This window comes from Drosophila takahashii, chromosome 3R (genome assembly GCF_030179915.1).
Source record: "Drosophila takahashii strain IR98-3 E-12201 chromosome 3R, DtakHiC1v2, whole genome shotgun sequence".
Lineage (NCBI taxonomy): Eukaryota > Metazoa > Arthropoda > Insecta > Diptera > Drosophilidae > Drosophila > Drosophila takahashii.
In genome coordinates, this window is record NC_091681.1 from 11,680,837 (window position 1) to 11,694,223 (window position 13,387).

Below are 13,387 nucleotides of genomic sequence, written 5' to 3' on the forward strand. Positions count from 1 at the left end.
AGGTAGTTTTTCATGCGCATCGGACAGCGATTTTCCAAGTACAGCCCCAGATCTCGGGCTTCGGGATGATAAACTGCCGGCGAGGAAAGGGGCTCGGTCACATTGGCCCTATTATAAATGACTGGATGTGAACCGCCTGTCATGTTTTATCTTTATTCCCGTGCATTTTCGGCGGCCAGGCGGCGTGTCTGCACATTTTCCGATTCATATTTTTTCGCCAGCCAGCACGATGACGATAATGGCGCTTGCAGGCCCACTGACGTTTCTAACAAAGTGACTCGCATTAAGGATAATAGAGGCAACTAAAAGCAAGCCACCACAACATGAAACAAAGCAGGCCAGAGCGGATCAGATGCGGAGGATGAGCCGGCGATGACTGCCAGCGATTTGCGCATCATTATCCCGGGAAGGAAGGGAGGACTTTCGACAGAGGTCCCTTGCCCCAAGATGTCCATCAACGGCCAGAAAGAAAAGCTGCACTGCCTCCTGGCCGCATATCCTGGCACTTCCTGCCTCTGACGTTTCCGTCGTCATCCTGCACGGAGAGAAATAGGTGTGTGTTTGATATTAAATTAAAGAACATTTTTTAAGCTCTTGTTAAAGGAAGTACAATAAAAAATATATATTTTTTAGTTTCTTTATTTTTTTATTTCTTAAAAATATATTCTTAAAGCATCTCTCATCATTATCATTAATTTTTAAAGTAACTTTAAAATATTTTCAGGTACTTTTTCTTCCAGTGTCACGTTCAAGGAATGATTTATCGTCGCCCAGAGGACTCAAGTGTCGCACCCCCGAAAGCCAGAGAATGTCCTGCAATTGACAATTGTCCATTGTGTTTAAGGAGAAGATCTCGCCTCCCTTGTCCCTTTCCTTAGCTCCACTAGCCAAACCTGAGCGAGCCCAGAAACTAAGCAAATATTTATTAAGCGAATTAAAGTCGCGTCTCACAAATTGCCTGCAAATCCCCCGAATACAAATGACTGGATATTTCTCATGGCGAAACATTTGATGCAGGTCATTTCGACACCGAAACGGTTGCCCCATGACTGTGCAGCTTCCACCAACGAATTATGCGCTCTAGCGCCCCATGTTCTCCAGCCAAATCTTTTGTCATCATTAGTCAAAGCTTTAAGCCGATTTAATCAATAGCATTGGCCAGGCGGAATAGGGAAGCCATCCTGTTTCGAGTGTTAACACAAACCAAATTGCGTGTTTTGGCCGAAAAATTAAGAAAATTAAATGGAGCCTCACGTGCCATATGCCGGATTTAACCACATTGTTGCCAGCTGGTCCTGTCCTGTCGCCCGAAATTTTGGTTGAAATACTTCAGAAATGGGATTCAAAAAAGCGGCCGAGAGACTGGCACTCATTAAACAATTACCGTTTGCTCTTTTTTACGGATTCCATTTTATTTTGGGTTTTTGTTTGCCATGTTTTGGTCCTAAATCACACCACTTTAAGACGGGATAATAAGAACACTTTTAGATCGACCATTATGTTTTTCTTTTCTTATGGCAGGCGCACAAAGAAGCAAAATTAAACAGAGTGAAAGTTGCAACAAAAATAAATTCATAAGCTAAGGTTTTCAAAATTAAATAATGTAGACTCATTGAACTCAAAAATAATGGCATATATACATAAATATGAATAAAAGTAAAATGATTGAATAAAATGTGTGTAACTTTTGTTTATGATTTTTTTGATCTCTTTGCGCAATAACCTTGACTTTGCTTACGGAAAGCTCTCTTGTAAAAATTCTCAATGTTTTACAATACACATATACTTTGAGATATAAGACGCCAAGCGTGTTAATGAGCGTTTCATGTACCGCAAAAATATAAATTAAAGCGAGCTATAAACATGTGCCATACTACAAATTTCGTTAACTTTCCCAAAGCAACTGTGTAAATATTTGCTAAGTCGAAACAACATTCTTTGCCAGCGATCAAGTGAGTCAAGCGAGACAAGACTGCGATCAGTTAACGTCTGAACGCCGATTTAACCAAATATATCTTCCGATTCCAGTTTTCCGTTCTATAACCATGGCTAATCGCAATCTGGTTAAAGTTTTACTTCTGGTGGGATTACTCGGAATGAGTTTGATGCCATTTAGCCAAGCACATCCGAAACGTGGTCGCAAACGGTCCTTCGGTAAGTGTTTAAATAAAAAGAACACCTTGAAAATAGAATAAGTACATTTTAGTCTAAAATAATATATTTTAAACCCTAACACAGAAATATTTTAAGCTTTATTATATTTTCTCCGCGATTCTCTTTAGGAGTAGGTCTTTTGGGTGGAGCAGGATTGGGTTTTTTGGGTGGCGCAGTTATAGGCAACGCAATGGCCAAGTCCCATCAAACTCCAGCTGCCACACCTGCTCCTCCGGTGGCGGTGGTGCATCACCACTATCCGGCAGGAGCTCCTGTTCCCGTTGCGATGGCCGCACCTGCCCATCCAGATCCCAAGAAGACGACCGTCATCGAAACAGGCACCCCCGATGCCAATGGATGCTACACGCAAACCATCCGGGAGCCCAATCCCAACAATCCAAAATCCTACACGGAAACGCAGCATCTGATTTGTCCCACGTTGCAGCAGGCCAACCAGCCAGCTCCTGCGATTGCTCCTGCTGCAAGTGCTGGCCATGTTCCTGTGATGCCCCAGCCCTCGCCGGTGTTCCCTGCCCCTGTGGCAGGACATCCAGCTCCAGTTGCTGCTCCTGCTGCAGTGCCTCATGCTGCTGCCCCCGTTGTTCCTGCGGCAGTCGCTCCTGCTGCTCCCGTTGTGGTTCATCCTGCTGCTCCTGTTGTAGTTCATCCTGCTGCTCCCGTTGTCGTCCATCCTGCTGCAGTTCCCGCGGCAGTTCCAGCTCCGACCCCGATTGCCCCCGCAGTTCAGGCCCATCCAGGACAGCCGCAGGTCATCCTGCTGTCAAAGAAAACCGTGTACTATCCCAAAAAACGGTCATCCGCACCCACACTCAACATTCCGCAGGGAGTGCTGGCCATGCTAGTGATCTTCTACAGCATAAAGGCTTTTCTAATTTAAATCGAGAATTTCATTCATATAATTAAGTCACTTTAAATCTAAATGATTAATCCTTCAATTGTCCGTCTTGCTTAGTGTCTTTAAATAAAACTTAATACATGTTAAGTGAGACCCTAACACTTTAAGAAGATACATTTTTAGGAATTGTAAAGTAAAGTAAATGTAAAGTAATAACTTAATATTTGTATTATTTTTAAACATTTAAATTAAAGTTTTTAATCCTCAATTTTAAAACAGTCGATACTATACAAACTACAATCGATATCAATAAGCTTTTCTGTACATCGATAATATCGTACTCCTGGCACCCTCTACCGTTTGATTGTAGAACCTATGAGCTTTTCGTGGTATTTACATGAATTCTACACGTATCTTACATACTTGGTATTGCTTCTTTTCTGTGGCGCCATCTAGCATTTAGTTCACTTTACTATTTCAATATTTCTCTACCTATCTGGCAGCATCGTAAACTGACCAAAATTCAGTTGGCGATTTTGAATTATTACTTTGCCAAAAAATATGGCCAGGAAGCCTTTATACAGCTAAAAACACTAGTTTACCAAATAAAATCGAGCAAAAAATGTGACATTTGTTTGCCGATAAAGTTGAGCTCCCTGATTTTTGTATAGTGTTAACTTTGTGAAGTGTAAAAAGCCGGGACCGAAAATAACAGTTATTTTATTATTTTTGTATCGAAAAAATCATACGCTTGGAATAACACTAAAAATTTGAGAAATAAATCATAAAGCCAATTTAATTTTACTAAAAAGCGTTTTTGGCCCTATTTTATTTCATATGTTGTGTGTATAAAATAAAAGAGGGCCAAAAGTTCCAGTCATTATCTTGGAAAAAAAAAGTCTTGAAGTCTTACATTTTATTTATATTTTCCAAAAATAAAATAAGAGTTATATCACTATGGACGGCAGTCCATGTAGTGACGAAGCGCACCAGGAGAGTGTGCGAAGGCGACTACTATATATCAAACAAAAACACCGCACCTGCAACATACAAAAGTTCTGATATCAACATTTGTGACGAAAAATTATTACACTCGTCATTAAATAGTCTTTCTAATATTTTCTCATTCGGCCCGCCCCAGCAAACTATTCCAGCCTTTTTCCCTTTACAGGCATTTTCTATTGCAGCGTGACGAATGAGAAAAGATTAGAAAGTCTATTTAATGACGAGTGTAATCATTTTTCGTCACAAATGTTGATATCAGAACTTTTGTATGTTGAAGGTGCGGTCGTCACTAGTTTTTTACCTCGTTAAGAGGTGTTTTTGTTTGATATCAGAAGTTTTTGTTTGTTTACTTTTGCTCTCAGAGGAGCTAATATATACATTTAAATTAAAATTGGTCAATCATAATTTTAAGACTATTGTATTTTATCCACATATTCTGCATATGGTTTGGGGGTGATAAATTAAAAAAAAAATTTTTTGATTCTGTGGTGCGACTCCCTTAAATATTGGAACTTATATAGCCATAGCGATTTTATTTTTCTTTACCCGTTTGTAAAGGTGACAAGGTTACCTTTATGTTTAGACTCAATAAGTAATGACAAGTCTACGCCACCTATATGAAATTAAAATTTTTGATCAAGGGCAACAGACCGTATGAGTGATAAACTTAAAGGTCAATGCGCAAGCACTAAATCGCATTTTTTTAAACTTTTTTTTTTTGGTATGTCTTAAATGCACCAATGCGCAAAGTATAAGGGGGTGAGAGTAGTACCTTAGAATTTTTCATACAAAAAAAAACCACCCTAGTGTGTACTTATTATTTTGACCAGTAGTGTAACATTTAGAAATAAAGAAAATCAAAGTTGCCGTTTCGGTCAATGTTAAAATATCATCTATTATTTTAAGTCAATAAGTCTCCATCATAAAAAAAAAATTGTAATATGTTTTCTACACCGCGAATAAACTCCAGTGACGGTCCTTTGTGCCACTCTACTCCGCGAACCGAGAAACTCGAGTCTCATTTCGAGTCCAGACCCGTTATCAACCTCCCCGTGAGCGTTTACGGATGGTATCGCGTACTAATATTTAGCAACGACCGTCGGGAGTCCATCAACCGAGTGTTGCGGCGTCTTCGCAGGATTTTAAGCCCATTAAAACTAGATCCTCGCTATAAACACTCTGGTGGTGAATACGATGTGCCTGGGGACGCTGGCGCCCAGTTTACTTTCTACGTTGACAGTTACAACGTAGCGAATGCTTTATTTCGCCGCAAAAGGCTGGATGATCGCACGTGGCTGAAAGTCAGTGACCGGATGCCCTGTGTCCGGATTACTTCGGCCTTCAGGTGGCGATTGAAAAGGGTGCTCCTTGAAAGGTATAACCCTGATCAGCGCAGCCTGGATCTCACGCTGTTTCACATGGACGAAGCCTGGCGCGGGGAATTCTGCGCCCTTGCTGAATCTTGCTGTATGAGCACGGTTATCGGTATAATGGAGCGATGTATTCCACAGTTGAAGCGCCTGATATTGGACCGGAATCACTTGACCCACCTGTGGATCTTCACTCATTTCGAGAGGCGTTTTCCGTCGCTCCAATGTGTCTCTTTAAAAAACAACGACATCGACAGCATTGGTTTATTGCGGGTTTTCCAATTTCTCCCCCTGGTCGAACTAAACCTCGAGAGGAATCTACTGCCGCCTGGATACGAACGAAATGTCCTTGATATTTGGCCAAGTCTGCAGGTGCTCAATGATATTCCTGTGAGACGCTACCATTAATCTAGTTTTTATGAACGTGCAAAACAATGGACTCCTTTTCAGCGGATTAAGATTTCTTCAGTTGACTTATCTATTTATTTGTAGTTTGTTATTTTTGTTCTTGTTAATTGTTGTGTTATGGCTTATAAATTTTAAAAATGTAAAAATTATTTTTGTATATCTTGAATTTGCATTTACGAATAAACTTAAAATGTATATTATTATTTTTACCCCTTACAGAACTATAATAACAACATTTGTTGGGGGTTTTGACAAAGAGCTTTGAAGGCAACGGATAAAGTTCAAAATATTAAGTATACCCGTTCGGGGTCTTGCCACTTTCACACACTTGAGCGTCTGTTTCTTAGGTCACTTCAATTACGTAATTTGCCTGTTAACCCAAATGTAATGTCCTTACTCAAAACCAAGAAAAGTTTCCTTTTTCGGCGACTTTTTGGCATAGAACTTTTTACTTTTTACTTTTCACTTTGTGTTTTGTCCATGGCCGAAGCGAAAAGCTCAAAAGGTGAACCGTTTGCCACTACCGCTGCTACTGCAGTTGTTGTCGTTATTTTGTTTCCCGAGTGCAAAATGAGTTACAAATTATTAAAAGAGACGTGGACACAACGCCTACGCACTGGCAACAGTTTTCTACGCCGACCGCAGGCACAGAGTACACTGAGAAAAATAGACCAAAGATAACTACTTTTAATTTATTTGTAAATTATTGTTCCCTCAATAACATAATCAGTAAGGACTGGTACTCAACCTAACAAAAAATTCGTCCAAAATAAAAAAACTTTATTTGAAACAAAATTTATTGACGTTATTTTGATATGAAAAGCTAATCTTTGAATTTTTTTGAAGTTTTTGCTTGGACGACTTTTTGTTAGGTTGAATACTAGTCCTAAGGGTGGAAAAAATATTTTAAGGGAAGCGAAATGAAAATGTTGTATTTGGAATAAGTACCCATTACTCACCTAAAATAACCCAAATTTCTAGTTTGGTATTTGGAAGTGTGGTGTTGAAAAAGCACTATATAAGATGCTTTCTAAAATTGTTATTTCTGTGTAAATTAAAATGCATTTTATTTTATGGCCGTACAAGTTATGAGTAATCGAGTTAAAACAAGAGAGAACGCTATAGTAGGGTGACCCGACTATCAGATACCCGTTACTCAGCTAAAGGGAGTGCGAAGGAGATGGAGATAAAAACTTTGATCCGCCGTAACTTTTTAACGAATGGTCCGATTTAAAAAATTTCTTCTACATTTCGATAGGTATTGATAAAGCCAATAAAACTGCATTTTTTCTTTTCCGAAATATTGAAATTTTTAAAATCGTATATAAGCGATTGTTGGCGTTAGAGAGGGCGTGACACCCTTTTGAAACAAACTTGCGCTGCAAGGAACTCCTAGAATCTGCATGCAAAATGTCAATCTTCTAGCTTTTATAGTTTCCGAGATCTCAGAGTTCAGACGGACAGACGGACATGGCTATATCGACTCGGCTAGTGACCCTGATCAAAAATATATATACTTTATAGGGTCGGAAACGCTTCCTTCTCCCTGTTACATACTTTTGCATGAATGCAATATACCCTTTTACTCTACGAGTAACGGGTATAAAAATAGAAAATGGAAATAGTCCTGCGAAAATTGTTAATTTTTTTAATTTTTAAGTAACCACATTTTTTGTTGTGTAAAATTAAGAGCAAGAATGAGAATGGAAAAAGTAATGGAAACAAGAAGTGGTTGCTGCGGTGCGGTGTTGGCCCAAACGGAAGTTGGCGCTGATGGCCGGGCTTTGGCTTTGGCCAACTTCAAGATGCTGCTCCCAGGGCATGGGCCACTCGCTTTTCACTTTCTTGGCACTTTATTTTAATTTCTGAGGCGTTCCAAAGTTTCCTCTCCATTTTTTCAAACACTTCCATGCTGCCGTAGTTAGTTGCGGCTAAGTAGAAATTACTTCAACTTGCGGCTTGGACCCTCACTTTTTTCAGGTCAACCAGGGAGGCAACTACCGCAGGGTCCATGGTTAAATGCTACGGGGTCGCCTTCTTTCAAGGGGTACAGTGCATATCTATAATTATTAGCTATGATAGTTTTTTGCAATCTACGGTTAATGAGTTTAATTTATTTTAAAATTTCAATCCAAACATATGCTTTTTATGCCAACGACCTTCAGAAACAGAAAGCTTAAGGTTTTCTTGTAGTCTTTAGAGAGTAGCTGACTTCAAATAGTTTGCTTCTGAAATTTTGAGGCCTGCAAAATGCTTCTCCATTTTCTCCGTATTGGCATTAAGACAATTCTGTTCCATGATCATCTGTTCTTTAATCAGTCTTGTCGCCTCTTCGAATTCCTTGGTACCTTGGAGGTCCGCGTTCAGTTCTTGAAATTTCTGAATTGTGGACTTCATATTTTTGAGCTTTCGTCTAGTTTCATTTACTAGATTCTATAATTTGATTATTCTTATTAGTATTAACGTTATAGACAAGTGTTTCGATTGTAAGATATCCGTTACTCAGCAAAAGTGAGTGCGATCTGCAAAGCAGAAAACGACATCTAGCGGCAGAAGTGTGTATTGCATTCGTTTACGATGATTTTATATGGCTCGAGCTCTTAAACCGGGAACTTTCAATTTAAATTCAAAAAAAGCCATGGCTCATTTCCAAGTTTTTTCAAGTAAATTATTAAGAAGTTGAAAAATTTTTCCATCTAATGAACACAACTGTACCTTCTTCTTTTTGTGTGACACCTCTGCATTAAGTAGGCTTTCCAACAGGCGCCTGTCCTCAAACTTGATCTGCTGCATGTGGAACTTATAGCTTTGCTGCAAGAAGCTAAATGTATTTATGAACTTCTTAAGATCTCGTTTACGCGGGTTTTCCATAATAATTTAAAAATTAAAATTATATTGTCTTTACGTGACTGTGTTGTTTGTTATAAGTTTTTGACTATATTACTGAATTTCAAATGCTATAGCATTATAGCATTATTCGTACTTAATTTTTCTGGGTGTAAGGCTGATCAAACTAAACTTATAGTTCCCTGAAATCGAGATATAAAACATTGCCACATTCAGAAAACTGCAACGGAAATAACTTTGTAGTAACTTCATCAGATTTTTTATTTAATATAAATAAATAAAAACTAAAACTTTAATAAGTCTGAATTGATGGACACGTTTTGTACAGTTTTTATAATACAATTTTTAGGAAGTTTATAAGTTTAACCATGACAAGGACTTTCCAAATTTTCCAGGAGTCAACAAAAAAATTAAATCCTTTCAATTTGAAGAAGGGCTTTAAAGGTTTTCTATTTTCTACCAATTTCGTCATGTTACTGCTATTGATTTTTAGCTTTTTTTTTTGCTCTCGTTGAGAGCCACATAAAAACGATTAAATCAGGAAATGACAGAATGCAGAGTGTGGAGTGCATAAATACAATTTATGTATGCAAGTTTTGTGTTTTCCCTTTTCCGTTCCTTTTACTTTTTCCCGATCAGCCGTTCTGGCTTTTTGGGGACGACAACTGGGGGCGTGGCATGAGCCATAAAGCTAACAAATTGCTGACACAACATATGAATGACAATATATCAGTTGTGGAACCAGCCATCTGAGTGGCTGTTTCTGAATAACGTGTGATTTAAGAACGGCACTAAACTGTGGGTGTAAAACGCCCAAACCCTTCTATGGACACTCACCTCTGGCGCTAATTGTTTGCTTACTTTGGAGCACTTGACCATTCCTATAGCATATATTATATCTTCACTTTGGAGGGCACGTACAATTGAGATACACGAAAAAATAACCACAAAGCAGGCAAACTTAAAGTTTAAATAAACACAAACAACAGAATAAATACATATGTATACGTGAGCGAATTGGGTCAAGCGGAAAAATTCATTTCCGTTTTAGCCAATCCGAAAAGGGTGCCCAAAAGAGATGGGAAAAATTATGCAACATTTTTATTGAATTTTTCGCCAAGGCCACCATCACCGCTGCCCAGAAGATGTATGTATTCCTTATTGCCAGGAATATTTTTCGCAGGATCAGGGATAGCATCATGGCTAAAACAGCGGGAACTTCCCAGCACGATGTTCAATTAATCAAATTGACACTTCTTCCGTCGACAGATCATGGCCATCTTAATATTTCAGGGTATAGAGTGGTATTTGGCAGTTGACATCCGTTCCTCGTGTTTGCAACATTTCCAATGAATGAGAAATCGCTGGGAGGTGCCTGGACGTATTTACATTCGGCCTAATAGGGGAAAACCAACCCATAAAGCTTGCAAAACCACTGTTGTTTCGATTTGCCACTTTGGCCGGCGGACGACTGACAGACAAATATTGTTCAATATGCGGCGTTTGACTTTGTGGCCCCTGGAAACAAAAAAACAGGAAGTGCGAGTGACTTTGTGGTTGTGAAATTGGGTTGGGTGGCTCAAACGTGTGCGTGTGTTTTGGTAGGGTTTAAGTCTCGCTGCATTTGACAGGTTTGTTCCCGTTTGCTGGCAGGGGACTAGCATATCCAACTATCACCTTCGGCCCTTTTTTCGGTATCTAAGAATCAGACATCCAGTTTAATATCAACTCTATAACAAAAGGATCTATTTAAAGTATAAAGCTTTTAGCCGAAAAGTTTGATGTTGAAAGGGAATGTAAAGTAAACCATTTTTTCAACTGGTCGAGTATAAAAGTTGAATTAGGGAAAGCTGTGTGAAAAATATAACATTAAAGTCCTAAAGTAAAAAAAGAGAATAATAAAAAATGTGATTGTACATATTAATAATAAATTGTAAAATGATCATAAGAAAATAACTCGCCATTAGCTTGTCTTTACTTTACTCTCTAAAGAACAACAAAAATAAACAATGTCAATGAAATGAAAGGTTACAAGAACAAACGGAGCAAAATTCAGTTTAACGTAAAAATCGTAATCATAAGCCAGAAAATCTGTGGCAAACAATATTGATGGCATCTGACTGACCAGCTGACCAAATAATAATCAAGAACGATTACAGCAATTTGTCAAGAGTGCTCTTAAATGGCGTAAAAGTCAGCCAACAAGAAAGTTTAAAGAAACTAAACTTACTAAAAACTTTTGTAATTGATTGCAGGAAACTTGTGTTGTGCTCATTGCGTTTCTACAGAAAGTAAACCAAATCGTGTTTAATATGGGATATAAACAGCTATTAAAACACCACATGTTAAAAACAAGAAAATACAGGAACTCTGTAAATTGATTGGTAATTTATTTATCAGATTTTTCTATGACAGCTTTTTTTCAATGGGAAGTGGAGGCTTACGAATCAATTTATTCAGCTTTAAGCTGCTTCTGTTTCTTCAAAAAAAGTAAAAATCGACTTCTTTTTACACAATTTCAGCATAAAAGGTTCGGATGGGAAATGCAAACACTGTCATAATCAGCCTACAGACACCTACACGTATACGTAATACACAAGTCCATGTGAGCTTATAACAGGGATTGCCGAGAAAATTGTTGCCTACTTTGTAGAGAGGAAGAAAAGAAAATAAATTAAATCAAGCGTTTAAAATAGGCATGGTGCCAGTGGGGGATAAATGGGATTGTGAATAAATCAAAATGTGTAACGCAATAAAATTGTGGTAAGGTTTCACCCGCTTTGAAGATCGAAAACACTTCAAACCGAAGCTCTAATTAATTGATTTAAATTGAATTTTTTGAAAAACACCTTTGTGAGTATGACCAAAAGAATACATTTGTGTTATTCTGTTGCAGATGATTCTCGCCCGTCTGTCTGCCTAGAAACACCAAATGAGTGCCCTAAGCTTACACCTATGCATGTACGGCCAGGAAAACCTTGGAAAAAAGGCAGTAAAGCGTTAAACCGTTAGCAGCTAGATTGAGCCGAGCAGCTGCTGGCGACACCCTGCAACAGTTGCCTCAAGGAAAAACCACACTGCTAATACCATCATCCGCCTCTACGCAGGAAGAAAATTTGCTGACTTTTTTAAGGAAAAGAATTTAAATTTTTCAAAATTGTATAACTTGTTCAGGTTTTTTCATAAGCTTAATTTCGCATCTAAATTTTATGAAGACCGATTAATATATAATGTATAGGTCTCTTAGCTAAAAGAGTGGTTAAACTAATGTAAATCCCATTTTTGATGTTTTTATTTGTAGATCAATAATTATATAATTATATTCTAAGGTAGAAGAAAAAACATCCACTTATATTTCGGAATTCTTACAGAATATGGTATGTTATTTCCCTCAGTCCATTGTACGCGTCACCGCTTTGCATACATATGCATTGTGGTTAAGCAATTTGCAGCAAACGAAATGAAAGTGCTAAGCGCATTGGCCGTCAGTTTGTGCCTTACCTTTCCCTTTGCGAGAGTGTGTGAGTGCGGCAGGTGCGATATGGCAAAGCTGTCACATAGTGAGACTGAAAACCGTGCACAATGTATTTTTTCTGCAACTTCAGCTCTGCGGCTTGCGCTAAATTTCATAATTTTTGCGAGCGTCTGGTGCTGCCGGTGCTTGTCTGGGCTCTCCCAGTCACGTGTCATTCGTATCGCGCCATAAACAAACCCAACTTGCGTTTCCCGCCACATCCACATTCCGCCCACTCCGTTGGCATGGAGCATCGTTTGTTATCCCGACAGACCCGCTCCCGTCGCCTCAATTCGATTTATTTTTATGGGGCTTTCCTTGTGCACTTCTGCATTGGGGATACTTTTTGCGGAGCTCGGCTCAACCCTCGCACTTGTTAACTGAAAATACTTTCTCATGCGTAAAATGCATGACAAGCGAAGCAGACACAGACGTTGACGCATTGAAATGAGGGTGGAGGATAGGTCCCGCAAAGGTTATCAACTTTAGGCATTACATCTGGGCACAGAGAAGTTCAAATATATATTATTTGTGCACTTCTACTTTTGTCTTTAAGATGGTTACTCTGAATCATAAACTGGAAACCACAATTTCAAAAGATGATTAATTCTAATTAAAAATTTGTAGGTTTGGTATCTTGGCGAAGATCAAGGTAAAAAATATATTTAATTTCTTGGTTTGCTTGAAATCTTATTTTCTAAACTAAGAGATACCCAGAAACAATTCTTCACACTTGAGTTAATTGGGGATAACAGCAAAAAAGAAATCATTCAATTAAATATGCAGTGGAAATACAGAACGAAAATGGAAAACAAAGACCGATTGCCGGGCAATATCAATTGGGTAAATATTCAGCGGAAAAACTGCAAACACAATTGAAACTTTACCGCAGCTGAAATATTTAAATGGCCGCGGAAAGGCGAAAAAATATGCATAAAATAAACAAGATAAAGTTGCATCCGCCAGTTATGAACAATAATTAAAAGGATCCCTTGGTCGGCGGTCATAACATTTCGGCTGAGTCGGTCCTCTTTGGGGTAATCACTCCCCTTGGCAGGGTAATTACGGTTGGAATTCATTAACCCATCATCCCGGTGGTCGCTGATAAGGCCGTTCAAAAGTCATATTTTCTTCCGACTTCGTTTTTATTCAGTGGAAATAAAATGTTCCGTGATGTATAAAAACGTATGCATTGCCTTAAACTAAGAGATTGAACGGAATGTACTTGTTTGG

At 38.6% G+C, this 13,387-nt stretch overlaps 3 protein-coding genes and 1 long non-coding RNA gene across 4 annotated transcripts in view; 3 read left to right on the forward strand and 1 right to left on the reverse strand.

Annotated features, from left to right (window-relative positions):
• LOC138913690 (uncharacterized) overlaps nucleotides 1-13,387 on the forward strand; it is a 36,284-nt gene that overhangs the window by 9,507 nt on the left and 13,390 nt on the right. The gene's annotated exons all lie outside the window — the stretch shown is intronic.
• On the forward strand, nucleotides 1,920-3,053 carry LOC108068202 (nematocyst expressed protein 3-like). The gene is made up of 3 exons (XM_017157628.3): nucleotides 1,920-1,952; nucleotides 2,029-2,154; nucleotides 2,283-3,053. Exons 2-3 carry the CDS (start codon nucleotides 2,046-2,048, stop codon nucleotides 3,050-3,052), a joined length of 879 nt encoding a protein of 292 aa, XP_017013117.2. The 5' UTR covers nucleotides 1,920-1,952; nucleotides 2,029-2,045; the 3' UTR covers nucleotide 3,053.
• nxf4 (nuclear export factor 4) lies at nucleotides 4,879-5,935 on the forward strand. The gene has a single exon (XM_017157641.3). It carries the CDS (start codon nucleotides 4,957-4,959, stop codon nucleotides 5,791-5,793), a length of 837 nt encoding a protein of 278 aa, XP_017013130.2. The 5' UTR covers nucleotides 4,879-4,956; the 3' UTR covers nucleotides 5,794-5,935.
• On the reverse strand, nucleotides 7,990-8,664 carry LOC108068190 (uncharacterized). The gene is given in 2 exon segments (XM_017157616.3): nucleotides 7,990-8,242; nucleotides 8,501-8,664. Coding segments are annotated over 2 exon segments (417 nt in total).

What these genes read in the sequence shown, in the direction of transcription:
- LOC108068202 (XM_017157628.3), top strand. Translation starts at nt 2,046, where the DNA reads ATGGCTAATCGCAATCTGGTTAAAGTTTTACTTCTGGTGGGATTACTC. An exon ending in TGGTCGCAAACGGTCCTTCG is followed by an intron (nt 2,155 to 2,282) that starts GTAAGTGTTTAA and finishes GATTCTCTTTAG; the next exon opens with GAGTAGGTCTTTTGGGTGGA.
- nxf4 (XM_017157641.3), top strand. Translation starts at nt 4,957, where the DNA reads ATGTTTTCTACACCGCGAATAAACTCCAGTGACGGTCCTTTGTGCCAC.